Source organism: Peromyscus eremicus, chromosome 16_21 (genome assembly GCF_949786415.1).
Source record: "Peromyscus eremicus chromosome 16_21, PerEre_H2_v1, whole genome shotgun sequence".
NCBI lineage: Eukaryota > Metazoa > Chordata > Mammalia > Rodentia > Cricetidae > Peromyscus > Peromyscus eremicus.
In genome coordinates this window covers 1,674,676-1,699,035 of record NC_081432.1, presented here as the reverse complement: position 1 = coordinate 1,699,035, position 24,360 = coordinate 1,674,676, and the positions used below count along the sequence as shown (strand labels likewise).

At 50.4% G+C, this 24,360-nt stretch overlaps 3 protein-coding genes and 1 long non-coding RNA gene across 8 annotated transcripts; 2 read left to right on the top strand and 2 right to left on the bottom strand.

The window, feature by feature from the left end:
* Positions 1 to 6,217: 6,217 nt before the first annotated feature.
* Positions 6,218 to 7,475, top strand: Ier3 (immediate early response 3). The gene is made up of 2 exons (XM_059281665.1): positions 6,218 to 6,471; positions 6,582 to 7,475. The coding sequence occupies exons 1-2, from the start codon at positions 6,262 to 6,264 to the stop codon at positions 6,849 to 6,851; spliced, it is 480 nt and encodes a 159-aa protein (XP_059137648.1). The 5' UTR covers positions 6,218 to 6,261; the 3' UTR covers positions 6,852 to 7,475.
* LOC131926318 (uncharacterized) lies at positions 7,154 to 7,810 on the bottom strand. The gene is made up of 2 exons (XR_009383472.1): positions 7,578 to 7,810; positions 7,154 to 7,437 (listed from the first exon to the last, which is right to left on the bottom strand). It is a non-coding gene; the product is annotated as an uncharacterized LOC131926318 (long non-coding RNA).
* Positions 7,811 to 7,877: 67 nt separating this feature from the next.
* On the top strand, positions 7,878 to 18,505 carry Flot1 (flotillin 1). 5 transcript variants are annotated; one of them, XM_059281660.1, is made up of 13 exons: positions 7,935 to 8,049; positions 8,335 to 8,391; positions 8,655 to 8,730; positions 8,810 to 8,900; positions 9,065 to 9,208; positions 9,327 to 9,446; positions 9,900 to 9,995; positions 10,181 to 10,333; positions 15,348 to 15,529; positions 15,622 to 15,667; positions 16,067 to 16,204; positions 16,371 to 16,535; positions 17,944 to 18,505. In XM_059281660.1, the coding sequence occupies exons 2-13, from the start codon at positions 8,349 to 8,351 to the stop codon at positions 17,974 to 17,976; spliced, it is 1,287 nt and encodes a 428-aa protein (XP_059137643.1). In that variant the 5' UTR covers positions 7,935 to 8,049; positions 8,335 to 8,348; the 3' UTR covers positions 17,977 to 18,505. The 5 variants fall into 5 exon arrangements, with proteins under 5 accessions (XP_059137642.1, XP_059137643.1, XP_059137644.1 ...); XM_059281661.1 differs by lacking the exon at positions 8,335 to 8,391 and having other exon boundaries at positions 7,939 to 8,049; XM_059281663.1 differs by lacking the exon at positions 7,935 to 8,049 and having other exon boundaries at positions 8,371 to 8,391; positions 8,655 to 8,734.
* Positions 18,506 to 19,996: 1,491 nt separating this feature from the next.
* Tubb (tubulin beta class I) lies at positions 19,997 to 23,500 on the bottom strand. Its single transcript, XM_059281653.1, has 4 exons — positions 23,282 to 23,500; positions 21,819 to 21,927; positions 21,364 to 21,474; positions 19,997 to 21,233 (listed from the first exon to the last, which is right to left on the bottom strand). Exons 1-4 carry the CDS (start codon positions 23,336 to 23,338, stop codon positions 20,176 to 20,178), a joined length of 1,335 nt encoding a protein of 444 aa, XP_059137636.1. The 5' UTR covers positions 23,339 to 23,500; the 3' UTR covers positions 19,997 to 20,175.
* Positions 23,501 to 24,360: the final 860 nt, after the last annotated feature.

The following is a 24,360-nucleotide window of genomic DNA, read 5'->3' as shown; positions in this document are numbered from 1 at the left end:
CCAGACTCACAATAATGGCTGCTACCCAAGCAGCATGGACTGCAGGCATTTATTGTTTATTTATTATTTTTGGCTCTTTCTTTTTTGGAGGGGTGGTATAGGGTCACTATCCTCCTCCTCTGTCCTTTTTTTTTTTTTGTTTTTTGAGTCAGGGTCTCTCCCTCTATGTAGTCCTGGCTATCCAGGAACTTGCTATGTCAACAGGCTGTTTCCAACTCACAGAGACCACCAGGCATTAAAGGCATGTGCCAGCACACTCCATTTATTTTTTCTAGGATTTATTTTTAATTATGTGTCTGTATGTGTAGGGATGGGGGTGTATATGCACATGAGTGCAGGTGCCCTTGAAGGTCAGAAGAGGCCACTGGGTGCCTGGAGCTGGAGCTACAGGCTTTTGTGAGCTGCAGGATGTGGGCGCTAGAGTCCCCTGGAAGAGCAGCAAATGCACTTAACCACTGAATCAACCTCTTGATTATTTTTAACTTAGTGTACATTCATTATATAAAATGAAGGGTTTTGTTTTGTTATGACATTGTATATATTGTATGCTTTGCTCAGATTCACCCTCCTCCTCCACGTTGTCTTCCCACTGAATCCGTTTCTCCTTTCATGCTTTTTTTTTAATGTTTTATGATCTAGATTGCAAGTGCGAGAGAAAGCATGCGATGAGTCTTCTGACGTGATGATACTTGTGCATCTAATCTCTGCAGAACTTAAAGATCAGTCCACCCACTTGCCAATTGAGGAAATAGGTTTTCAAAGAGTAACTGGCTTAGCATTGTGTGGTTAATAAATAACAGAATTAGACATTAAACTGGATTTCCTCAATACCACCAGCTTATAATATGTTCCCTTTGCCTCCCTTGGTTTCCAACTCAAACTTGTCTCAGTCAGCAACATATTTACATGCTGCACAATTAGGAGCCTTTGGTTGTCTTTCTCAGCCTCCAAACCTCTGGCTGCATTTCTCCATCCTGCTTCTCCATCTCAGCAGCACACACTTTCAAATGTTCTGTCTGCAGCCACCATTTCCCAGGCCCTTGGCTTTCCGTTAGGCTATGGTCAGGAAAAATTGTGGCAATCCAGGTGGAACAGCAGTCCTGGCCGAGTTCCACGCCAAAGGCTTGGTGGGCGGAGGGGAGATAAGGGGGAGGTGGGGGGGGGCAGATAAGCCTGGGCTACAGCTGAGTGTTCTCCCAACTTTTGCTTTGAAGGGGAAGTGCAGGCAAGGTTCTGAAGGGATACAGCTGGACAAACACTGGGATGAAGATTAGCTCCTCGGAAGAGATAGATGTAAAACTGGGTGTGAGGGGCTGAAGCGAGGGCTCCACAGGTGAGAGCACTAGCTACTCCTCCAAAGGAGCCTCCTCAGATCCACGGCACCCACATAGCAGTTCACAACCTTCTGTAATTCTAATCCCAGGGGATCCGACACTGTCTTCTGCCTCCGAGGGCACTGCACATGGTGTGCGGACATACATACAGGCAAAACACCCGTACACATAAGGGTTTTTGTTTTTGTTTTAAAGCTAAAACTTTGTATTAAACCCCAGTTAGGCACCAGGCCACCTACCGAGGATACCATAGAGCCACACAGAGGTGAAGAGCAGATGGGACTGCTCCTGAAGATTAGATTAGACCCAGCCTTGGGGTGTAGTTCAGAATACACCGTCAGAGGTTCTGGGTTCAATCTCCAGCACCAAATATATATGTGATAAACAAACATAAAAAATGATGATTTTTCCAACAAACAGGAGGCTGAGAAGGAGGTGATGTTGGGAGTCAAGATTCCCGGTCGAAGGAAAGAAATAGAGGAACGTGCCCATCTGGGAGAGGAAGGGAAGGAGAGTGGGGATTCGAGCAGCTAAAGGGCCTGTTTCTCTAGGATGAAAACACTGGGCACTGATCCAGGGATGCTCTCAGCCTCTGGCACTTCCTGGCTTTAACTCATGACCCAGCCCCTACTCCCACACCCCCCTCATTGGTTTAGTGATTCACTCTCCATCTTTCCCTAGCTTCCTGGGTGGCAGAGCCCAGAGTCTCCAGAGACGGTGGAAAACGGGATGAGACTGGGTGAGAAAGAATGGCAACAAGCTGGCTTCTCTGGGTCATCTCTTCGTCCCATTCTGGTATGGCCCCAAGAAAGGTCCCTGTAGGGGAGGACAGTAAGGCTAACTAGGCCCAGCTGGAGCCAGGATTCCAGATGCAGAAGTCAGTGTTGAAACCTGAACCTGAGGTCTCTTTTATTTTCCCTCCCTGACTGAAGCCTGGAGGAAATTTTCCATCACAAACAAGTTGTGCATTCCTAACCTTGGGGGCCTCCTTGCCTCTCCCACCAGACAGTTTCCTTCCACCACAGCGTGGCCTCCGCGACCTTGGGAGGAGAGTGTGAGCAGGTAGTCTCAGCCCAGGTGCAAACATGGGCATGCTGGCAGATAGGCAAGGCAGATATGAGAAAGCGGATATGTTTGTGCCTACAGGAAGGGGTGTATGTAATGTGGAAGTTGTCTCCTGTGTTTAGATGGGGATCATAAGCCCAGGAAACACTCATGTACACAGCAGTGAAACATCTATTTCTAGCACAAATGTGAGGCTTATTTGCTTTCCTAAGCATCCTTGGTTGAAAAAAAAAAATGTCCATCTGTGTTTCCTGTTTGGTGTCTAAAAGCTGTTCTAAGGCTGACAAGATGGCTCAGTAGGAAAAGGTGATTGCTGCCAAGTGTGATGACCTGAGTTCATTCCCATGAGCCCACATGGTGGAAGGGAAGAACTGGCTCCCAAAAGTTGTCCTCTGACCTCCACCCCCTCCCAAATAAATGTAATAATAATTTATAAAATGTTGAGCCAGAGGTAATGGTGGTATATGGCTCTCAGCACTTGAGAGACAGAGGCTGACGATCTCTGTGAGTTCGAGACCAGCCTGGTCTACAGAGCAAGTTCCAGGACAGCCAAGACTACACAGAGAAATCCTGTCTTGAAAAATCAAATAATAATAATAAATAAATAAAACTTCCAGGGGCTGGAGAGATGGCTCAGTGGATAAGAGCACTGATTGTTGTTCTTCCAGAGGACCCAAGTTCAATTCCCAGCACCCACATGGCAGTTCACAACTGTCTGTAACTCTAGTTCCAGGGGACCTAATACCTTCATTCCAATGCACATAAAATAAAGTTAATTGTTTGCTCAGTTGCTTTATAGAAAAATAAAAACAAAACTTCCAGGTTTCATATAGCTCAGTGGTAGAGCACTAGCCTGGAATACTAGAGACACTATTTTCAGTTCCCAGTTGTTTTTTTTTTTTTTTTTTTTAAAAAGGGGGGGTCCCAGGTTTTCCTTTAAAAACAAAACAAAAAAAAAAAAATGGCCTCGAACTCACAGAGATCCGCCTGGCTCTGCCTCCCAAGTGCTGGGATTAAAGGCCTGCACCACCACTGCCCCTCTTCAAAAAATTTTTAAATTAAATTTATTCATTTTGTTTCATGTGTGAGTGTTTTGCCTTCGTGCATGTCTGTGCACCCAGGTGCATGCACCCAGGTTTCAGAGGAGATCAGAAGACGCTACTAGAGCCCCTGGAACTGGAGTTATGGATGGTTGTGAATCACCATGTGGATAATGGTCAAAGCCAGGTAGGTTTTCAGCAAGAGCAGAAACTCTTAGCCTCTGAGTCACCTCTCCAGCTCCCCGGTTTTTCCTAAGACACTGTTTCTCTGGGAAGTTTAAAGGAACGTATTCATATTCCAGAAGCTTGGAGGCCCTAGCCAGTCTGGGAATATTATGTGTGCATTTATAGTTCTGTATTTTCATCTTAGCTTAGTAAGGTTATTGGGGGGCTAGAGAGAAGGCTCCGCGGTAAGAACGCTTGCTGACCATGCAGAAGACCGGAGTTCGGTTCCTAGCACCCATAACAGGCAGTTTGTAACCATCCATAACTCCAGTTCCAGGGGTTCTAGCGCCCTCTTCTGGCTCCTTTGGCTCTTGCATGTGTGGGGTGCACATACTTACATTCAGGCATATACATTTTTTAAAGGATTATTGAGCATGTACTGCCTGTGAGGCATTGTGCTGGGTTCTATGAAGGACAATCCTTGTACACCACAGCTTCTGACCGAATGATAGGAGTCACACATACTCCTCAGGCTCAAAATGAGATAAAGTTCTGAGCCAGGTGAGCCAGGTACACCTCAGACCCCTGGAGCCAGTTCTGTTTTAAGGCCCCTAAGTGTCCTTCCTCCGGTGATATCCAACTTATTACCCAGATCTGGTGATCTCATGCTAGGAATGTCTCTTCCGGTCTTATTTTAGGTTGCAGTTACCTTCTACCTGAGCCCCTCTAGTGGCTCATGGCCCCTCATATTCTCACCCTTGAGGGCATAGTCCTCATCCCATTCAGTTCCCAGTTTAAACCGCTCTTATCCTGGACTATGCTCCATCATCTGGGGTCTGCCTGGTGAGCGCTTCTCTCTGCCTAGCTCCTCGCTGCCATTAGCACTTCCCAGGAAACTTACTGAGAGATGGCTTTCCTTGTGATTCCTCCAAAGGAATCCTGTACTTTTCCAGCTTGGAAAAGTCTCTGCTGATTCCTTCCTCTCTTTTCAGTCACCCTTCACATCTGAATGTGTCATATCCCACCTAATGGGTCATCTCAAACGTCACTCTTGACTGAAGTCTTCCTGACCCATTAGTCAGATGTGAACACTAGCTCCTCAGGGTGCCCGCAGTCTTCTTAAGACCCTCAGAAGAGTTCTTTCTAGTCAGGGTCCCCTCATAAACCCAGGGGATAAAATCTTCCAAAGTGACAGCTCTATCTGGCTTGCTTTCTCCCTGCAAAACTAACCTCAGAGCTTTCAACAGTATATATATATATATATATATATATATATATATATATATATATATATATATATTTGTATATAATTTGGTTATTTATTCGGATGTGTGTATGTGTGGGCATACGTCGACCACATGTGGAAGTCAGAGGTGACTTTCTAAGAATCAGTTCTCTTCTACCATGTGGATCCCAGGGATCAAATTTGGGTCATCAGACTTAGCAACAAACACCTTTATCCCCTGAGCCATATCATCTGTTTTTTTTTTTTTTTTGGGTTTTGTTTTGTTTTAAGACATATTTCTCTTTTATTTTATTACTTGAGTATTTTGTCTGCATATATGTATGTGCACCACATGCATGCCTGGTGCCTACAGAGAGCAGAAAAGGGCATCAGATCCCCTGGGACTGATTGTGAGCTGCCATTTCAGTTTTGGGAACTGATCCCAAGTCCTCTGCAAAAGCAGCAAGTGCCCTTAACAACTGAGCCATCTGTCCAAACCCTTCTTTGATTTTTTGCTTGTTTGTTTTGAAACTGGACCTTGCTATGTTCCCTAGACTGGTCCCAAACTCCTGGGTTCAAGATATCCACCTGCCTCAACTTGGCCAGCAGCAGGGAAGAGGGTGGCAGTTTCATATTGTGCTGGGTGGCTTCCACAATGCTTTTACTCCGGTTGTTACAGGTGCTCAAAAATGTTGACTTCTGCGTCCAGGAAGAAAGGTCTCCAAAGCAGCCGAGAAATTCTGTGGGTTCTGAATGGTGCTGCATGCAGCACTTGTCCCAATGTCTCATAATTTTAGAAAAGTTCTTCATTTTGCGTCTTACTATGTGCCCCATCCAAGAGGGGCTGCTGACTTCTTGTTCCTGCTGTGTCCCTCTTTGCATAGCTTCGCAGGGGTGTCCCTAGGCACCTTAGTTGTGTGAATATGTGAAATGCATGTGATGTGTGTATGCGTTTTCACGTGTGCTGAGTCTGTGGGTTTTATAGTGTTCTTAGTCTTCTTGGAAGTTTGTGCAATGACCCCCCCCCCCCCCCCCGGCATGTGTGTTTCCTACGCATACTTTCAAGTATGTGAATGTGTTTTCTGTGGTCCCTTGATCTTGCTGGGCGTCTCCAAGGATGGTGGCTGAACCATTCTTGTCTGGGAGCCCCCTCTAGCTACCTCATGCCCGGACATGTGCTTACCCCCAGCGATTACACCCACCCGCATTCACTGCTCCCAGACAAAACGTGCCGTGGGTCACCTAGGGAGTAGGCAGCCAAGACTCCGCCTGCATTTTGCTTCCTCCTCGGAATTTCCAGCCCTTCGCAGCCAACTGCTCCCCAGCTGCGAAGGGCGGAGTTCCGTGGGCCCGGCCCCTTCTTGACCGTATAACTAGCGCCGCCTCGCTGGGGATCTGCACTCTGGCTCACTCTCTGCACAACGCTGAAACCATGTGCCACTCGCGCAACCATCTCCACACCATGACTGGCCTGCGGGCCCCGGCTCCCGCTCCCTCCACCAGCTCGGAACTCCGGCGAGGCTCGGGTCCCGAGATTTTCACCTTCGACCCTCTCCCGGATCCGGCGGTAGCGTCTGCCGCGCGTCTGAACACTTCCCGCGGGCACCGCAAACGCAGCCGAAGGGTGCTCTACCCTCGAGTGGTGAGTGTCTCCGGAGTGGGCAGCAGGAGGTCGGGTCGCTCTGGCACCTACAGGGAACAACGAGACGCAGGGACCTTGAGCTGACTTTTCCCTCTTCCATCTCTTCCCAGGTCCGGCGCCAGCTGCCAACCGAGGAACCCAACATGGCCAAGAGGGTCCTCTTTCTCCTGCTCACCATCATCTTCTGCCAGATCTTGATGGCTGAAGAAGGTGTGTCGCAGACCCTGGCTCCGGAGGATGCTACCAGCGCCGCTTCACCCGAACCCTCTGCGCCCATTACTGCGGCCCCGGTCCTCGAGCCCTTGAATCTGACCTCCGAGTCCTCGGACTACGCTCTGGACCTCAAAGCTTTTCTTCAGCAACACCCGGCGGCCTTCTAAATGCGACGGGTCACACTCAGTCCGGAAAAAAACAAAACAAAAGAGGCACCGGCGTATCTGGTGCGCCAGAGCGTATCCCAAACTGGGACTTATAAGGCAATGCGAACTCAGAACACTACGGCCAAGATGCTGGTGCGAGCCGAGGCACCGAGGGTCCTGGCTAGGCCCACTGGAGGAGGACGGAAACCTTCTCAGTGTCCTAATTAATATTTATGTATTTATGTATATCCTCCTGGGTGAAGGAGGGGTGTATGTAATATTTATTCTAACTTATGCAGGGGTGCGAGATATGCCCCCCTTGCTGTAACACAGATATCTGGATTATTTATTAACGATTTATAGGGTCGGTGAGACAGTGGGGGGGAGGACTTGCAGCTTGGGGATAAGACTTGGTGGTAGGTCCTAAGTTTAGGGGTAACAGTCCGTCTTCCAGCACCTCAACTCCGTAGTCTGTTGTAAGGCTTTGGGCAGACCCTTGGGAATCCGGTCTGTGGTCTTCGTCCTCCTGCTTGCTTCTCAGGGGCGGCTGCGGGAGTCTTGGGCCCATGGATTGTCAGGGCGGCTGGTGCGGGTCGCCTAGTATGTTCTATGAACACGAATAAACTTGATTGCCGGTTATTGTTATCATGAGTTCTCAAAGCGTATCTTTTCAAGCGGCCAAAAAAAAAAAAAAAAAAAAAAAAAAAAGGCGTGGCGGGAGGATATGACTAGGTCCCCGGTGTGCACCTCTTCTTGGGTCCCGAACTCTTTTTCTTGGAGTTGCAGACCTACATCCGGTCACCGGATGCTGTCATACGTTGCTGGGTCTGCGGGTTTCCCCAGTTAGCCCGTAGTGTGGCAATCTGCTTACTCACGGCGGACGGCCGGTACCCAACGGCGGGACCGGGAGGGCGTGGCCTCGGCGGGGCGGGGGCGGGGCCATGGCTCGGGGCGGAGCGAGGGCCTGGCAGCCCCCTGGGGGGCCGAGAGCCGGAGTGCTGCGGACCCGAGCGGGGCCTGCCGGGAAAGGGGCGGGCCTAGGGGCCGGGCGGGGGCGGGGTCGCGTCCGCCGCAGCAACAGGGTGCGGCCGGGTGGGGGGCGCAAGCTCAGCTTCCCGTTAGCCGGGTGTCCGGGCTGCCCCTGCCTCACCCCAGGGCTCTGCGCGTCTCCGCGTTTCCCAAGACCCCGGCACGGTAGCTACCCGCGTCCTACCCGAAGGTGAGTGGGGAGGGGGGCGGAGCCACGGGCGGCCGAGGAGCCGGAAAGAAGCGGAACCGTCTGCAGACCCCTGGGCACGAGAGATGGAGGGGCTGGGGGCGCGGGAGAGGAGGACCGTGAGAGTCGGCGGGCGCAGAGGGAGAAGTCGCCAGGGATAGTAGCACTGCCACAGGGGCGCTAAGGGACTGGGCGGTGGCAGGGGCAGAGCGTGCACCTGACGGGCATGGGAGGAGGTGCCACAGGCCCCTTCCCCTCCGCAAAGGCTTTCTCTCCATCCCTCTCCAGCTGCAGCCTCAACCATGTTTTTCACTTGTGGCCCAAATGAGGCCATGGTGGTCTCCGGTAAGTCTCGTCCCGGCCAGTGACACCCACTCCACCCCTCAAGCCCCTTTAAGCCTGACCTCTGCCCTCTCATCTCCTCACCAGCTTACCAGCCCCAACCTTCTGCCCACGGTGGCCAAAAACCACCTGTGATTCCCCAGCCTCTGTTTTCCAAGGCCCAGAATGCGCTCCCTCGACTCCTGGATTCTCTGTCAGTGTGTTCCACCCTCCACCCTATAGTCTTTTTGGCTCTGCTATGGCCACATTATGCCCTCACCTTACAGGGTTCTGCAGGAGCCCCCCAGTCATGGTGGCTGGAGGCCGAGTTTTTGTCCTGCCCTGCATCCAACAAATCCAGAGGTAGGTGGCCACAGAACCCCAGGAGGAAACCCATTTTCCTCTCTGCTCTTTCCCTTACTGTCTGCTCCTTTTCCCCCAGGATCTCTCTCAACACACTGACCCTCAATGTCAAGAGTGAAAAGGTTTATACCCGCCATGGGGTCCCCATCTCAGTCACGGGCATTGCCCAGGTGAGGCTTTCAGAGCCTTCCTCCCAAAGCCCGCTCCCACCTTTCCCTGGCCATTGAGCACCGCTGACCATGGCCTTCTGGACTCTGCCTTTCTGCTGGTTTCACCTTCTCCAGCCGCCCCCCAAGGCACCTAGCTCTTCCTCCTCTCTCTACTATGGCTCCAGGTGAAAATCCAGGGCCAGAACAAAGAGATGTTGGCAGCTGCCTGTCAGATGTTCCTGGGGAAGACAGAGGCGGAGATTGCCCACATTGCCCTGGAGACGCTGGAGGGCCACCAGAGGGCTATCATGGCCCACATGACTGTGGAGGTGGGACTGGGGGACAAGAAAAGATCTGAATAGGATGCCAGGATGAGTGGCACCTGAGGACCAGCTTGTCTGTGACAGATGATGAGTCTAACCTCCCTCTTCTCACTATTCTCTCTAGGAGATCTATAAGGACAGACAGAAATTCTCAGAGCAAGTTTTCAAAGTGGCCTCCTCAGACCTGGTCAACATGGGTATCAGCGTGGTTAGCTATACCTTGAAGGACATTCATGATGACCAGGTAAAAATGTACAGTTGAGGCAGGCTTGGTGGCTGGAGCCTGTAATCCCAGCACTGGAGGTAGGATGGGGGGACTAAAGCAGAATGGATCTATAGATCATCTAAGTTACATAGTGAGTTCCAGACCAGCCTGGGCTACCAAGTGAGATCCTGTCTCAAAAACAAACAGCCTGCAATGGTGGTGTAGGCCTTTAATCCTGCACTTACATGGGAGACAGAGGCAGGTGGATCTCGGTGTGTTGGAGGCCAGCCCACTCTACAAGGCGAGTTCCAAGACAGCCAGGGATACAAAACAGGGAGACCCTATCTGGGGAAACAAAGAACAAGTTTAGTGTAAAGCACCGACCTAGCCTTGTGTGCTGGGGGCTCCGGTTCAACCCCTGCACCACAAAACAAACAAATAGCCTGATCCCATCTCTCGACGCCCCCTCAGACTCTTTTCACTCTCCCGCAGGACTACTTGCACTCTTTGGGAAAGGCTCGCACAGCACAAGTCCAGAAAGATGCTCGGATTGGGGAAGCCGAGGCCAAAAGAGATGCCGGGATACGGGTGAGGGAGATGGGGATGCTTGGTCACCACCGGCTCGCTAGACACCCAGTGGACAAGGGCACAAGGGGGTTTGGAGGGTCCAGCTGAGTGTGTTTGGGAAAGCCGGCTCCTCAGGGGGTGACAGTAAAGATATCTGGTGGAGAACAGGCCCTTACCCTCTGGCCTTCCTCACTAATCTGACCTAGGAGGCGAAGGCCAAGCAGGAGAAGGTGTCTGCGCAGTGCCTTAGTGAAATAGAGATGGCCAAGGCACAGAGAGACTATGAGCTGAAGAAGGCTACCTATGACATCGAGGTCAACACCCGCCGAGCGCAGGCTGACCTGGCCTATCAGCTGCAGGTAAGTGCGGCCACACTGGGCGTGGCCAGGCTGCTCTGCGACCCTTCTCTTGTCTCTCTTCTCTGTATTAGAGACTTCCATCAATTTTAACCCGTCTCCCCCATAGGATAAAAGACATAAAAGTCTCAAGTAGAGACTGGAGAGCTAGCTCAGTTGATACATGCGCTGAGTGGCACACACGTGTGATCCCCACACTGGGGAGGCAGAGACAGGTGGAACTTAGGGGAGTCGCTGGTCAGCCGGGCTAGCATAATCATTGAACCTCAGGCCAGTGAGGGACTTTGTCTCAGAATATAAGGTAGATGGTGTCTGAAAAGGAATGATACTGTACCTTGTCCTCTGGCCTCCACAAACACACCTATACATATGGACTGCACGTACATATGGACTGGAGCATTCAGCTGAAAACCTCTCAGAAAAGAAAGAAAGAGCCAGGGTGTGGTGGCACGCACTGTTTTAATCCTGGCACTTGGGAGGCAGAGACAGGTGGATCTGTGAGTTTGAGGCCAGCCTGGTCTACAGAGTGAGTTGTGAGTTCCCGAACAGCCAGGGCTGTTACACAGAGAAATCCTGTCTCAAACAACAAACAAACAAACAAGAAAAGAGAGAGAGGAGAGAGAGGCCATGAATTCGATTGATCAAGAGAGTCAGTCATGTTTGGGCTAGGCTGTGCCTATTACGATCAATCCACACGAGTCTATTAAGTGGGTAACAGAATTTATTAAGATATAAATTGAGGGCTGGAGAGATGGCTCAGAGGTTAAGAGCACTGACTGCTCTTCCAGAGGTCCTGAGTTCAATTCCCAGCAACCACATGGTGGCTCACAACCATCTGTGATGAGATCTGGTGCCCTCTTCTGGCCTGCAGTCATACATGCTGTATACATAATAAATAAATAAATAAAAATCTTAAAAAAAAAAAAAAGATATAAATTGAGGAAATACACTCAAGAATACAGAACGGAGTAAACAGCTGAAGTCGTCCTCTGATCTGACCATGAGTGAATCCACCTGACAGGCAGGAGCAGGGAGAAGGGACATGTGACCCTTCTCACTTCCCTTATAAGAGGCCATGTATAAAGGCAGGAAGCACTGTCTTCTTCGGGCCCTATAGCCCAAGGCCATGGGCAGAGCAAATTTCACTACATGTGCCTGTCTGTAAGGGCACCTGGCTGCAGGTAGGAACCAGAGTGCAGACCACCCAGTGCTCCTCCACTTGCCAAGCTCTGTTCTGGGTGTGAGTTTGCACCTGTTCAGAAGAGAGAAGCTTTTTCTCGCACAGTGTACCCCAAGGAAAGGGTGGGGAAGGAAACAGATGTGGACCTTGAGTGATAGGAAGTGACCCTTTCTATTACAAGAAGGTGTAGCTGGTCCCTGTCTTCATGGTTGCACATTTGTGAATCTGCCTGCTCACTAGGATTAGTGGGTGTGCCCTAGGTCAGTGCTGACAGCGTTTGTGTGAGACATGGGCAGGCACAGAATGCTGAGAAATTCTGGTTGCCTGATGTAGTCTCCAGATGAGATCAAATAAGCAAATGCTGCCTTGTTTCCGCTCTTAGGCTGCAAACAATTTCACCACATATCAGCAACACCATTTCTGCATTTTTGTGCTTTTTGTTATTGATTTTGCTGTTTAAAATGACTCTTGGGGCTGAGGGTATAACACACACACAGACTCACACGTTCACAATAAAATGATACTCAAATAGTACTAAAGTGCTGTGTGGAGTCCCTTAGCACAAGACTGTGATATGCTTTATGGAGAACGTGTGTGTTGTTAGGTTACCTTTGTTCAGACAGGAATTAAAATACAGTTGCCTTCTGTTCCACTGGAATGCATTAGCTCTGTGTGTTTTATATAAGGTATCTTTATTTTTTGTTTGTTGTTTTTGTTTTGTTTCATTCTTTGAGACAGGGTCTCACTATGTACCCCTGTCTGTCTGGTTTGGAACTGACTATATAGACCACTGTCTGGCCTCAAAATACTGTCCTCTGTCCTCTGAGGACTAGGATTAAAGTTGTGCACCACCATGTCCTGCTTGTTTGTTTGAGAAAGGGTCTCATACTGTAGCCCACTTTGGCCTCAGACTTGTAGTAATCCTCCTGTTTCAGCCTTTCTTTCTTTCTTTCTCTTTCTTCCTTTCTCTCTCTCTCTCTCTCTTTCTTTCTCTCTTTTTTAAGATTTATTTATTTATTTTATGTAGATGAGTGCTCTATCGGCATCTACCAGTTTATGCCAGAAGAGGGCTTCAGATCCTACTATAGATTGTTGTGGGCCACCATGTGGTTGCTTGGTGGACTCAGGACCTCTGGATGAGCAGCCATCTCTCCAGCCCCCTGTTTCAGCCTCTTTACTGCTGGGATTACAGGCGTGTACCACCAGGCCTAGCTTAGAAGTTATCTTTTGGTTTATCTTTTTTTTTTTTTTTTTTTGGTTTTTCAAGACAGAGTTTCTCTGTGTAGCTTTGTGCCTTTCCTAGAACTCACTTGGTAGCCCAGGCTGGCCTCGAACTCACAGAGATCTGCCTGCCTCTGCCTCCCGAGTGCTGGGATTAAAGGCGTGCGCCACCACCGCCCGGCTATCTTTTGTTTTTTCAAGACAGGGTTTCTCTGTGTAGTCCTGGCTGTCCTGAAACTCACTGTGTAGACCAGGTTGGCCTTGAACTCAGATTTCCACCTGCCTCTGTCTCCCAGTGCTGGGATTAAAGGCATGCTCCACCCACCTGCCTAGAAGGTATCTTTTAAACAAACTCTTAAGCAAAATTAAATATTGATTGGCTGATAAAGGGTGTAGACTAGGCTGCTCCTTGAACTCACAGAGATCCTCTTACCTGTCTCTGAATGCTGGGGGTCACTGGCTTTCTTGGACTGCCAGCCCCCAAATCATGACACGGAGACTTATTATTAATTACAAATGCTCAGCCTTAGCTTAGGCTTGTTTCTAGCTAGCTTTTTTATTTTTATTTTTATTTTTTTAATTTGGTTTTTGGAGACAAGGTTTCTCTGTGTAGCTTTGGGCCTTTCCTGGATCTCGCTGTGTAGTCCAGGCTGGCCTTGAACTCACAGAGATCTGCCTGCCTCTGCCTCCCGAGTACTGGGATTAAAGGTGTGTGTCACTACCACCCTGCTTTTTTATTCTTAATTTAACCCATTTCTATTAACCTATGTGCTGCCATTAGGCTTGTTTACCTCATCTGCATACTGTCCCACTTCCTCTGTGTCTGGCTGGCTGGCTCACCTTTTCTCTCTGCCCGCCAGCCCTGCCTATCCCTCCTCTGCCTAGCTATTTTCAGCTTTTTATTACACCAAACAGGTACCTTAGGCAGGCAAGGTGAAACAGCAACATAGTTAAACAATTATTCTGCAACTTAAATATTCTATTCCACAACAGCTGGGGTTAAAGGTGTTCACTACAGTCCTGTGGTAATTGAGCACATCTTTAAACCCAGCACTTGGGAGTCAGAGGCAGATGGATCTCTGTGAGTTCGAGGCCAGCCTGGGCTACAGAGCAAGATCCAGGACAGCCAAGGCTACACAGAGAAACTCTGTCTCAAACAACGCCCACCCACACCCTCCCCCCTCAAAAAAAAAAAAAGATTTTTTTATTTTTATTTTTATTTTATTTTATGTGATGAGTGTTTTGTGTACTTGTTTGTATGTGTACTGTGTTCATGTGTTGGTGCTTGGTATCTGTGGAGGCCAGAAGAGGGCATCACACGCCCTGGAACTAGAGTTTCAGATGCCAGGCAGGTGCTAGGTGATGAACACAAGTCCTTTGCAAGAGCAGCCAATGCTTTTAACTGCTGACCTATCTCTACACACACACACACACACACACACACACACACACACACACACACACACACCGTGTGTTCAGGTCAGAGACAGCCTGCAAGAGCCAAATGTCTCCAACCATGCGGGTCCCCCAGGATCAAACTCAGTAGTCAGACTTGAAGACAAATGCCTTTGTGCCTTAAGCCATTTTGCTAGTCCAAGAACACACGAAGTTTGAGGCCAGCTTGGACTATGTACTTTTAAGGTAGCCTAGAATACAGAGTGACAACATCCTACCTTAAAAAAAAGTCTGGAGAGATGGCTCAGTGGTTAAGAGTGCTGCTGCTCTCAAAGGTCCTGGGTTTAATTCCCAGGACCCGAATGGTAGCATACAACCATCTGTAACTGTAGTCCCATGAGATCCAACACCCTCTTCTCGTGTGCAGATGGACTTACAGACGAAATACCCATATACATAAAAAAAAAAGTTTTTAGAGATTGGTGGTGGCACATGCCTTTAATTCCAGCACTGGGATCTCTGATTTCAAGGCTAGCCTGGTCTACAGCTAGAGTTCCGGGATAGCCAGGGCTACACATAGAAACTCTATCTTGAAGAACCAAAATAATAATAATAACAACAACAACAACAACAATGGAAAAAAGAGAAATCTGAACATGCACACACAATCTGTGGAAGCTGGTTATAGTAGTTGCTTCTAGGAAGGGAACCAAGTGGTTTGAGGCAAGAGGTGGGAGGAAGCCACTTTTTCCATACCTAGTTTTTCTTTTGAACTTATTTCGTATGCAAAAGATAAAAACGAAAAGAAAAAAAAAGTCCGCAGGGAGGGTGGAAAAGGCAGCACTGACTATTGAGCTGTCCGGGCTGGAGTTGATGGTGGCCCAACCCAGGAATGGCTGCAAAGGGAAGTGGAGATGTGAACAGGACTGTGGAGGTGGAAGGTGACCGCCAGAGGGCTCAGTGTACTCTAGAGAGTTACACAAGTGGAAGACCCAAGGGAGGGCAGGTACCTGGTCACTACCCATTCTGATGCTGAAGCCTTTACCTGCTCTGAGGGGTCATTCTGTACTTGAAAAGGATCCCACTACCCTGTAGGCTGGGTAGACCAGGAAGCAACTTCATGGGCCTCTTCCACACCCTAATGCTGGCTTTTCTCTCTGGCTCGGGGTGGGGTGCGCTGTCCGCTCCCCAGCCCTGACTAGAGTGTCCCTTGCTCTCTAGGTGGCCAAGACCAAGCAGCAGATCGAGGAGCAGCGGGTGCAGGTGCAGGTAGTGGAGCGCGCCCAGCAGGTGGCGGTGCAGGAGCAGGAGATCGCCCGGCGCGAAAAAGAGCTGGAGGCCCGCGTGCGCAAACCTGCGGAGGCTGAGCGCTACAGGCTGGAGCGCCTAGCGGAAGCAGAGAAGTAACTCCCCCTTCCTGCGCCTCTCCTGGCCCCTTGACACTCACAGGCAGGCAAGGCGCCTGGCAACGAACCCACTTCCCTTCCGTCCCCAGGGCCCAGCTGATCATGCAGGCCGAGGCCGAAGCTGAGTCTGTGAGGGTGAGTTGTGGCATGGCTCCTGCTTAGCCCGGGGAAGGGCTTGGGTCAGATTGTCTTGTCACCCTGGCCGACCTGGAACTCACTGTGTGAAAAATAGGCTAGGTTCAAACTCACAGAGATCCGCCCTCCTCTGCCTCCCAAGTTCTGGGATTAAAGGCGTGCATGCACAACTGTACCCAGCTGGGATTTTTTGGTTTTGTTTTGTTTTTTGATGTGGGGGGCAGGATGGGATAATGTACTATCCTGCCAGTGTGGAGATCAGATCTCTTCTTCCACACGTGAGCCCTGGGGGTTTAACTTAGGTTGTTGGCCTTGCCAGAAAGCACTTTACCCTTTGGCCTCAGAATTTTGTATTCTTAGTGAATGCCATCGGTCTCAAATGCCTTGTACCCTCTACAGATGCGTGGGGAAGCTGAGGCCTTTGCCATAGAGGCCCGCGCTCGTGCGGAGGCTGAGCAAATGGCTAAGAAGGCAGAAGCCTTCCAGATGTACCAGGAGGCCGCCCAGCTGGACATGCTGCTAGAGAAACTGCCGCAGGTCTGGGGGTGGGTGGGACTGTGGGAGAGGGGTGAGGTGAAGTAGGTGACTGGGGGACCATAAGTTAGGGGTGCCAACTATAAGCCAGTGACCAAAGTGAGGAATTATGATCAGTTGTAGGGTGAATTTGATGGGTGGTGTGGTCAGAGCTCTCTCTACCTACCAGGTGGCCGAAGAGATCAGTGGTCCCCTGACCTCAGCCAATAAGATCACACTGGTGTCTAGCGGAAGTGGAACCATGGGAGCAGCCAAAGTGACTGGGGAAGTACTGGACATTCTAAGCCGCCTGCCAGAGAGTGTGGAGAAACTCACGGGCATCAGCATCTCCCAGGTGATGGTGAATGCCGTGTGTGTGTGTGTGTGTGTGTGTGTGTGTGTGTGTGTGTGTGTACCTGTGTCATGTGATATAGTGCTTGATGGGCATCCAGGAGCCCAGGAAGTCACAGACAGTGACTTGGTGCCCAAGTTACCCTGCTGAGGACCCAAATTCGATTCCCAGAACCCATGTCAGGTCCTTGCTTGGCAAGTTCTAGGCCAGTGAGAGACCTGAAAACAGAATGGTGCTTGAGGAACAACAGCCAAATATATCATTTGCCTTTCACACACAAGTACACATACAAAAGAACGACCTCCAACATGTTAAATAATGTAGCTTCCCATGGCTGGGAAGCAGAGCTTCAGCCAGGCTAGTTAGTCTTTATAGCCTGTGTGCCTGAGCACCACAGGAGAGCAAAGGACCAGCTGCGATAATTCGTTTCATGGCATATCTTTGCTTTCCTTGAATTTATCCCCCTATGGGTTATGCCAAAGGTCAGAATGATGTAAATCACAGCCCCCTGGCTGGGGTGTCAGGGAGACTGTTTACAGAGTGCTTAGGGCAGTGTTGTGTGTGCTACAGAGATATGTAGCTAGGTGTAGTGGTATAAACCTTTAATCTCAGCACGCAGGAGCAGAAGCAGGCTGAGCTGTGAGTTTGAGGCCATCTGGGGCCACATATCGAGACCTTGTTTGGGGGACGGTGTTGTTTCTTTGTGTAGCCCTGGCTGTTCTGGAAGCCACTCTGTAGACCAGACTGACCTCGAACTCACAGGGATCCACCCACCTCTGCCTCCTGAGTGCTGGAATTTAAGCATGCACCACCACTGCCCGGCAAGACCCTGTCTTAAAAATACAACAGCACCATGCCTATAAAAACAATCTTCATTGGCTGGGCGGTGGTGGCGCACTCCTTTAATCCCAGCACTTGGCACACAGAAACCTTGTCTTAAAAAACAAAAAAACGCCGGGCGGTGGTGGCGCACGCCTTTAATCCCAGCACTCGGGAGGCAGAGCCAGGCGGATCTCTGTGAGTTCGAGGCCAGCCGGGGCTACCAAGTGAGTCCTAGGAAAGGCGCAAAGCTACACAGAGAAACCCTGTCTCAAAAAACCAAAAAAAAAAAAAAAAAAAAAACACACAATTAAGCTGGGTTTGTTGGACCCTCTCTGAAGCCTGAGCTAGGTTTTGTGCTAAGGAGAATTATGCAAGCAAAGCTCTGGTCCCTCTGACCTCGTCAGTGACAGATTTCCATGACTACACTGATGCCTGGAACTTGGAGATCCACCTGCCTCTGCCTCCTGTGTATGTGTCACCTCACCCAACAAGAAGATTGTTGGCCTTTCAATGCCCTCCTGAACCCATCCTTCCAAGTGGTTGCTGGAGAGCAGGTGCCTAGTTCCACATCATCACTTTTTTTCTCTAGGTGAATCACAACAAGCCTTTGCGGACAGCATGAGCCTTCAGCTCTCAGCAGTACCTGGACCTGTGGCTCAAGTGGTCTCATTGCATGCACCTCTCCTGGCCTCCCTGGGCATGCCTCCTGACAGAAGGATGCACCATATCTCCTTGCCAAATAGTCTGTGCCTTGCCTTGGAGGGGTTTGCTCCCTTCTCAGCCGTTGCCAGTGCCCTACACCAGGTTTTGATGATCCCACTTAAGCCCATCCCAACTATTTAACTTCCTGATTAAACTAGACTGTGTGAACCTGTTACCTACACTTTCTTCACCAAGACCAAAAGATGGCCCTTCTTGTTAAATAAACCAAGTGCCGATAATAGTTTGCAGCATGCTGGAAGCAGAAGAATCACAAGTTCTAGGAACCCGATTCAATTTCTTTCCCTAGAAGTGGGCTGTGGGGACACTGGACTCCTGCAGTCAAGTTGGCACGGTTTAGGTACATCAGATAACAAGAGTCTGGTGTAGCATTTGTATATAACCCTCAAACACCCTGCTTTATACATTAAATCCAAATCCATTATGTCTAACTCAACTAGCGTGTGTGGCAGCTCCAGCCTGTAGTTTTAACAAGTGGAGACAAACAATAACTCCACCAGCCTGGTCTCAAAAAGCCCGGTAACTTAGGGCTTTTCCGACTAGAGGTAAAGGATTCATTTAAACCAGGTGGTGGTGGTGGCTGCAGCAGCGTAGGCATTTAATCCCAGCACCAGGGAGGCCAGCCTGGTCTACAGAACAGCCAAGGTTACAGAGAAACCCTCAGTGTATGTGACCAATAGCCCCAGAGGTACCCGGGATGGACTGGAAGGTTGAAAATGGCGCATGAGGGTCAATTCACGGGTATTAAAACCAATATGGCCCAAGTAGCTCTGAACTTCACAAGCCTCCACTGAATGCTAGCATTAGAGGTATGTCTAACCAGTTAACCGTCTCCTCGCCCCCAACCCCCACCCCTGGAGAGCTAGGGATGCAAGTGGTCCCTGGCACCAAAAGAAGAAACTGCAGGGTGTGCCACATGTAATTTCAGCTATTGGAAAGGCAGAGGTAGAATCAGTCACCTAGTTGGGGCAGCCGGGGCAAATTAAGGAACACTTAATAAGCTAGGGACAGGGCTCAGTGGTAGAGCATCTATCTGCCCAGTGCCTAGGGTCAACGTGCCTAGGGACTGATAGGATGGGATAGTTTGCTTACCAGAATTAAAGACAAAAGGATTAAGTCTTCTGACATCCTCATGGGCTTGGGAACCGGGTCTAACTCCACCTGGGCCCCACGCCTCCACCAGCAGCTTTACCTAACCCTGAATGAGCACACCTCACACCTTTTTTCCAATTCCCATTTATTTTTGACTCTTGGGGCAATGTCATCTTTTCAATATGAAAAAAAGCAGCCAAGTTCAACACAAAATAGAAGGGTAGGGTAGGACCAAACCAGGAAGAAAATGGCAGAAGCAAAGATGTCACCTTCCCTCTGGGGAAGGTCCCAGACACCCAGGTGGCAGCACACCCAAGTTTGGAGGTTAAGTGGACTGGGCAGTTTCAGGGCACTCAGGGACCAAGGCTCTGCTCTGGCCTCACTCCCACCTCTCAGAGAAAGGAGGAATACAGGGAGGACACCTCCAATGGCAGATCTGGCTCAGGACAGCTGGGAGGCTATAAATGGAGATAATACTGTTAATACCTCTCCTGAGGCTGAGAGATGAAGCAGAGGGGGAAAACCTGTTGATTGAAAAAGCCTCAGTGGATTCCCCTGTGACTGGAAAATGCCCCCCCTCCTCTTCCTAGTGACCTTTACCGGATACCACCCTTCCCTTTCTCTGATCCACTACTTAGCTTTAGGATGGTGGCCACTATCTGGGTTTTTAGTAATGGGCTGGATCAGGATCTGGAGCAGAACTCAGGTTCCTGAAGAATGTACTAGAAAAATATTGACAGTTATGAGAAATGGGTACCAGAAGGAAATACAGGGCAACACTCAGAATGGCAGAAATCTAGGTTTGTCAGAGTGGAAAGAGAAAGGAGACATTCCACAAACAAGTATTTATTGAGCGCCTACTGTGTGCCAGGCACTGTTCACCCTCCCCCAGTGAAAAAACAAAACAAGATCAGGACAGAGGCAGCAGAAAGAAAACTGAAGGAGAAAAAACGGGTAGCTGAAGAAAGCTGAGGGAGCTAAGCAGCCTGAGGTGACGCAGGGCTCTGCCTTAGGCCTCTTCTTCTGCCTCCTCCCCGAAATCCTCTTCCTCCTCTGCAGTGGCATCCTGGTACTGCTGATACTCGGAGACGAGGTCATTCATGTTGCTCTCGGCTTCAGTGAACTCCATCTCGTCCATGCCCTCACCTGTGTACCAGTGGAGGAAGGCCTTCCGGCGGAACATGGCTGTGAACTGCTCTGAGATACGCTTGAAGAGCTCCTGGATGGCTGTGCTGTTTCCAATGAAGGTGACTGCCATCTTGAGGCCACGTGGTGGGATGTCACAGACAGCCGTCTTGACATTGTTGGGGATCCATTCCACAAAGTAGCTGCTATTCTTATTCTGCACATTGAGCATCTGCTCATCTACCTCCTTCATGGACATCCGCCCACGGAAGACAGCTGCGACAGTGAGGTATCGGCCGTGGCGGGGGTCACAAGCAGCCATCATATTCTTGGCATCGAAGACCTGCTGGGTGAGTTCAGGCACAGTGAGGGCCCGATACTGCTGGCTTCCACGGCTGGTGAGTGGGGCAAAGCCAGGCATGAAGAAGTGGAGACGTGGGAAGGGCACCATGTTGACAGCCAGCTTTCGGAGGTCGGCGTTGAGCTGGCCTGGGAAGCGGAGGCAGGTGGTCACCCCGCTCATGGTGGCTGAGACGAGGTGGTTCAGGTCTCCATAGGTCGGCGTGGTGAGCTTGAGGGTGCGGAAGCAGATGTCATAGAGGGCCTCGTTGTCGATACAGTAGGTCTCATCCGTGTTCTCCACCAGCTGGTGCACAGACAGCGTGGCGTTGTAGGGCTCGACCACAGTGTCAGACACTTTGGGCGAGGGCACCACACTGAAGGTGTTCATGATGCGGTCAGGGTACTCTTCCCGGATCTTGCTGATGAGCAGGGTGCCCATGCCAGAACCGGTACCCCCTCCCAGCGAGTGGGTCAGCTGAAAGCCTTGCAGGCAGTCACAGCTCTCCGCCTCCTTCCGAACCACATCCAGGACAGAGTCAACCAGCTCGGCTCCCTCTGTGTAGTGACCCTTAGCCCAGTTGTTGCCTGCTCCAGACTGACCTGTCATGTGGTCAGAAAAAAAATTAGAAAGCTTAGTCACTAAGATACGGGAGAGACATGATTATTACTAATCTTTCAACTTTCGGAAAAATCCCCTTGGGAACATGGGAATTCATTTCATGTAACTCACCAAAAACAAAGTTGTCAGGTCTGAAGATCTGGCCAAAAGGACCTGATCGAACGGAGTCCATGGTCCCGGGTTCTAGATCCACCAAGATAGCTCGGGGGACATACTTGCCACCTACAGGGATCAAGCAGATGTTGAGAGCCCTCTGCAGCGAAGATCAAACTTGAGGTGGGAAATGCCCAAACCACTAAACTTGTCATTCCAGGCGCTGCCACCTGGCGGCAGTAGAGCTAATCTTTGGCCCCTTATGGTGAGTGTCTAAAGGGAAAGATGAGATTCATGCAAAGGGATTAACAGGTACTTAATGTGGGAAAACAGGGCGTGGTGATGCCGCCTTTAAATCCAGCAATCGGGAGGTGGACCTTTGTAGGTTCCGGCCAGCCAGTGATGCATAAGGAGACCCTGCCTCAATTGGAGAAGTGTTAACAGGGAAAAAGAATTGGGATTTCTGCCCTCACCTGTGGCTTCATTGTAGTACACAGAGATTCGGTCCAGCTGCAGGTCGCTGTCTCCGTGGTAGGTACCGGTAGGGTCGATGCCGTGTTCATCGCTTATCACCTCCCAGAACTGCATAGGGAAGAGCAATGAGCCCTCAATAGCCCAAGTCCTAAGGGATGGCTATCCGCCCGCATTTCAATTCTAGACATGCTCAAACGAAGCTGAGGTGTCGATACTGCAGTTCCGTTATCTGGCTGCCGAACCTCCAATAAGGAACCTACACCTAGCAAGGTCACCACCTTTGTGGCTAGGATAAGCGATGGGCAGACAGTTTAAGGGAATGGGGTTTGCAAGCACCCATATGGGCGGACTGGACTGCCACCCGCCCACTTGGCTCAGCACCCAGCCAAGCGCTTCAGGATGGGCACCGCCCTTCAAGGCCAGCACAAAAGAGGGTTGGGGGAGAAAGGTGCGGCCACTGCAGTCGCCCACCCCTTACGCGCGTTCCACGTGACTGCGGTGGCGGGCCGCTCTTCCAGCAGCCCACAAAGGCGGGAGCAGCGTGGGCGGGGCCTGGCACGAGAGGCGGGGCCAGTGCGCCCCCGCGGGCTAGGGCTGCATTGTCCCTGCGCGCCAGGGGCGCTAGCCCCGCCCCCGGAGGGTCCCACCCTTCGGCTACAATTTAGCGGCCGCACTTCCTCCTCCCCACCCCTCCCCCGCTACATTGTAATTGCGCGCAAAAAAAAAAAAAAAAAAAAAGAAAAAACCATGGCCTCAGATTTTTATTCCTTTGCTAGCTTCCCTCTCCTAAATAGTCTCTCTCACACACACTTAGTCCCGAGGGACCTATTATAGACACGCAAACCTCTCACTTTCCCATCAGTTCACACCCTGAGATTTCTTAAAGGCAATGAAAAGTAAAAGTAGCCCCCTCCACAGAATCATTACCTACCTAAAAGCTGAAACAAGCTGGGGATGGCGAGTGCTCAAGGGTCTCCCAAGCCTTTGTTGAGAGGTTATGCGCACCCCGAGCACGTCGTATGGACCTGTGCAGCTGCCCGCCCAACCTCTCCCCTTCCCCCTCCAGTCCTGCTCCACTAAGGCCCTCCAGGCGGGGTGGGGGTGGGGGTGCCGCAAGGGGAAAACCTCGCTTCGGCTTTGTCTCCGCTCGTTTCCGCATCTCTCCTCTCCAGTTGTCGAACCGTTAGAAAACCCCAGCTTAAAGAGGCACTTAACAGTTCCTCAGACTCTCTGTCCCCTAAATCCAAGTCTTTTCAATGGCTTTCCGAAAATGTGCCAAGAAAAATATTTCTCCATTTCTCAGTATCAGAATGCTAGCTAAAAATATGGGTTATATTTATACGTGCTAAACTTTGAGGGCCCAAAGCTGACGAATGGAGAACGCAAAAACCCGGTAACAGTCCTCAGGACTAACCTGGATTTTCATCCTCACCTATTTCAGCTAAAATTCTAAAATTCTTACCTTAGCACCGATCTGGTTGCCACACTGTCCAGCCTGGATGTGCACGATTTCCCTCATGGCTTCAAGGTAGGTACCGAGCAAGAAAAGATAATTTTTTTTCTTTCTGGGCTGGTCTTAGGCTGAAGGGATGGAACGTGGCCCCGGAGGCTGCAGCAGCGAGATGCGAGCACGACCGCAGGAAGGTTCTAAGAGGCAGAAGAGGCCGGCCAGCGCAGGAGGGAAGGCGCGCAGGGCGGGGCGCGCGTTCGCGCGGCTGGGGGCGGGAGATAGGCGTGAGCCCCTGGTCGCAGACAAAGCCTCTCCAGCCTGGCGCTGATTAGACCAGCCGATCACGTGCCAGGCGACCATTGGTCTATGAGCCAGTGGCGAGCGCAATCCTTTTTGGGAGTTGTAGTTCTCTATTGTTGTCCACGCTGCAAAATGAAGTTAGGCATGGGTGGGTACTGTGGGAGGTTTAGTGGGTATCTTGCGTATGGGTGTGATTGTATTTATTTTTTAATGGAAAATGACTTCTCATGAGATTCCTATCCTTTATTCCTGAGAGAGGTTTTTGTGCTAAGAAGTTTTGGGAAATATAGCAATTGGGAGGTCTGAGGTTCCCTGAACTGGGAGGTGGGATAGGCACGCCCTGCAAGCTGCTCGCCATAGTAGCTCTGGTGAGGGCAGACTGCATAGCTCAGCGGAAAGTAAGTCCGGAGAAATGTGGCCCTGATACATACTATCTAGTTCTTTGTGGTCCCAAGACAGGAACTTCAGTAAGCACCACTCCCTCGCATCCCCTCCTGTTTCTAAGGGAGTTGTCCCAAGGATGTTTCGAAAGAGAAACAAAATTGCAAGGACTTTTCGGACTAGAAATGTTGTATGGGACGGATGTTCATAAAGAGTGAAGCTGTAATCTCTTCGGGGGCCGGAGGAGGACCGGACCGGGCGGGGGGTAGGGGTGGGGGGCCTTTAGGACGACACAGAAGACATCCTAGTCATCTTGTCAATACAGACTGTGAAATGGGATGCCTAAAAGAATGACAGCGTCTTCTGATGCCTCTCTCAGACACTCGGATGAAGCCAAGAGGTCTTCTTTC

What these genes read in the sequence shown, in the direction of transcription:
- Flot1 (XM_059281660.1), top strand. Translation starts at nt 8,349, where the DNA reads ATGTTTTTCACTTGTGGCCCAAATGAGGCCATGGTGGTCTCCG. An exon ending in AGGACATTCATGATGACCAG is followed by an intron (nt 9,447 to 9,899) that starts GTAAAAATGTAC and finishes ACTCTCCCGCAG; the next exon opens with GACTACTTGCACTCTTTGGG. An exon ending in CGGGCATCAGCATCTCCCAG is followed by an intron (nt 16,536 to 17,943) that starts GTGATGGTGAAT and finishes TTTTTTCTCTAG; the next exon opens with GTGAATCACAACAAGCCTTT.
- Ier3 (XM_059281665.1), top strand. Translation starts at nt 6,262, where the DNA reads ATGTGCCACTCGCGCAACCATCTCCACACCATGACTGGCCTGCGGGCC. An exon ending in GGGTGCTCTACCCTCGAGTG is followed by an intron (nt 6,472 to 6,581) that starts GTGAGTGTCTCC and finishes ATCTCTTCCCAG; the next exon opens with GTCCGGCGCCAGCTGCCAAC.
- Tubb (XM_059281653.1), bottom strand. Translation starts at nt 23,338, where the DNA reads ATGAGGGAAATCGTGCACATCCAGGCTGGACAGTGTGGCAACCAGATC. An exon ending in GCAACCAGATCGGTGCTAAG is followed by an intron (nt 21,928 to 23,281) that starts GTAAGAATTTTA and finishes TTCCCTATGCAG; the next exon opens with TTCTGGGAGGTGATAAGCGA. An exon ending in GTACTACAATGAAGCCACAG is followed by an intron (nt 21,475 to 21,818) that starts GTGAGGGCAGAA and finishes TGATCCCTGTAG; the next exon opens with GTGGCAAGTATGTCCCCCGA.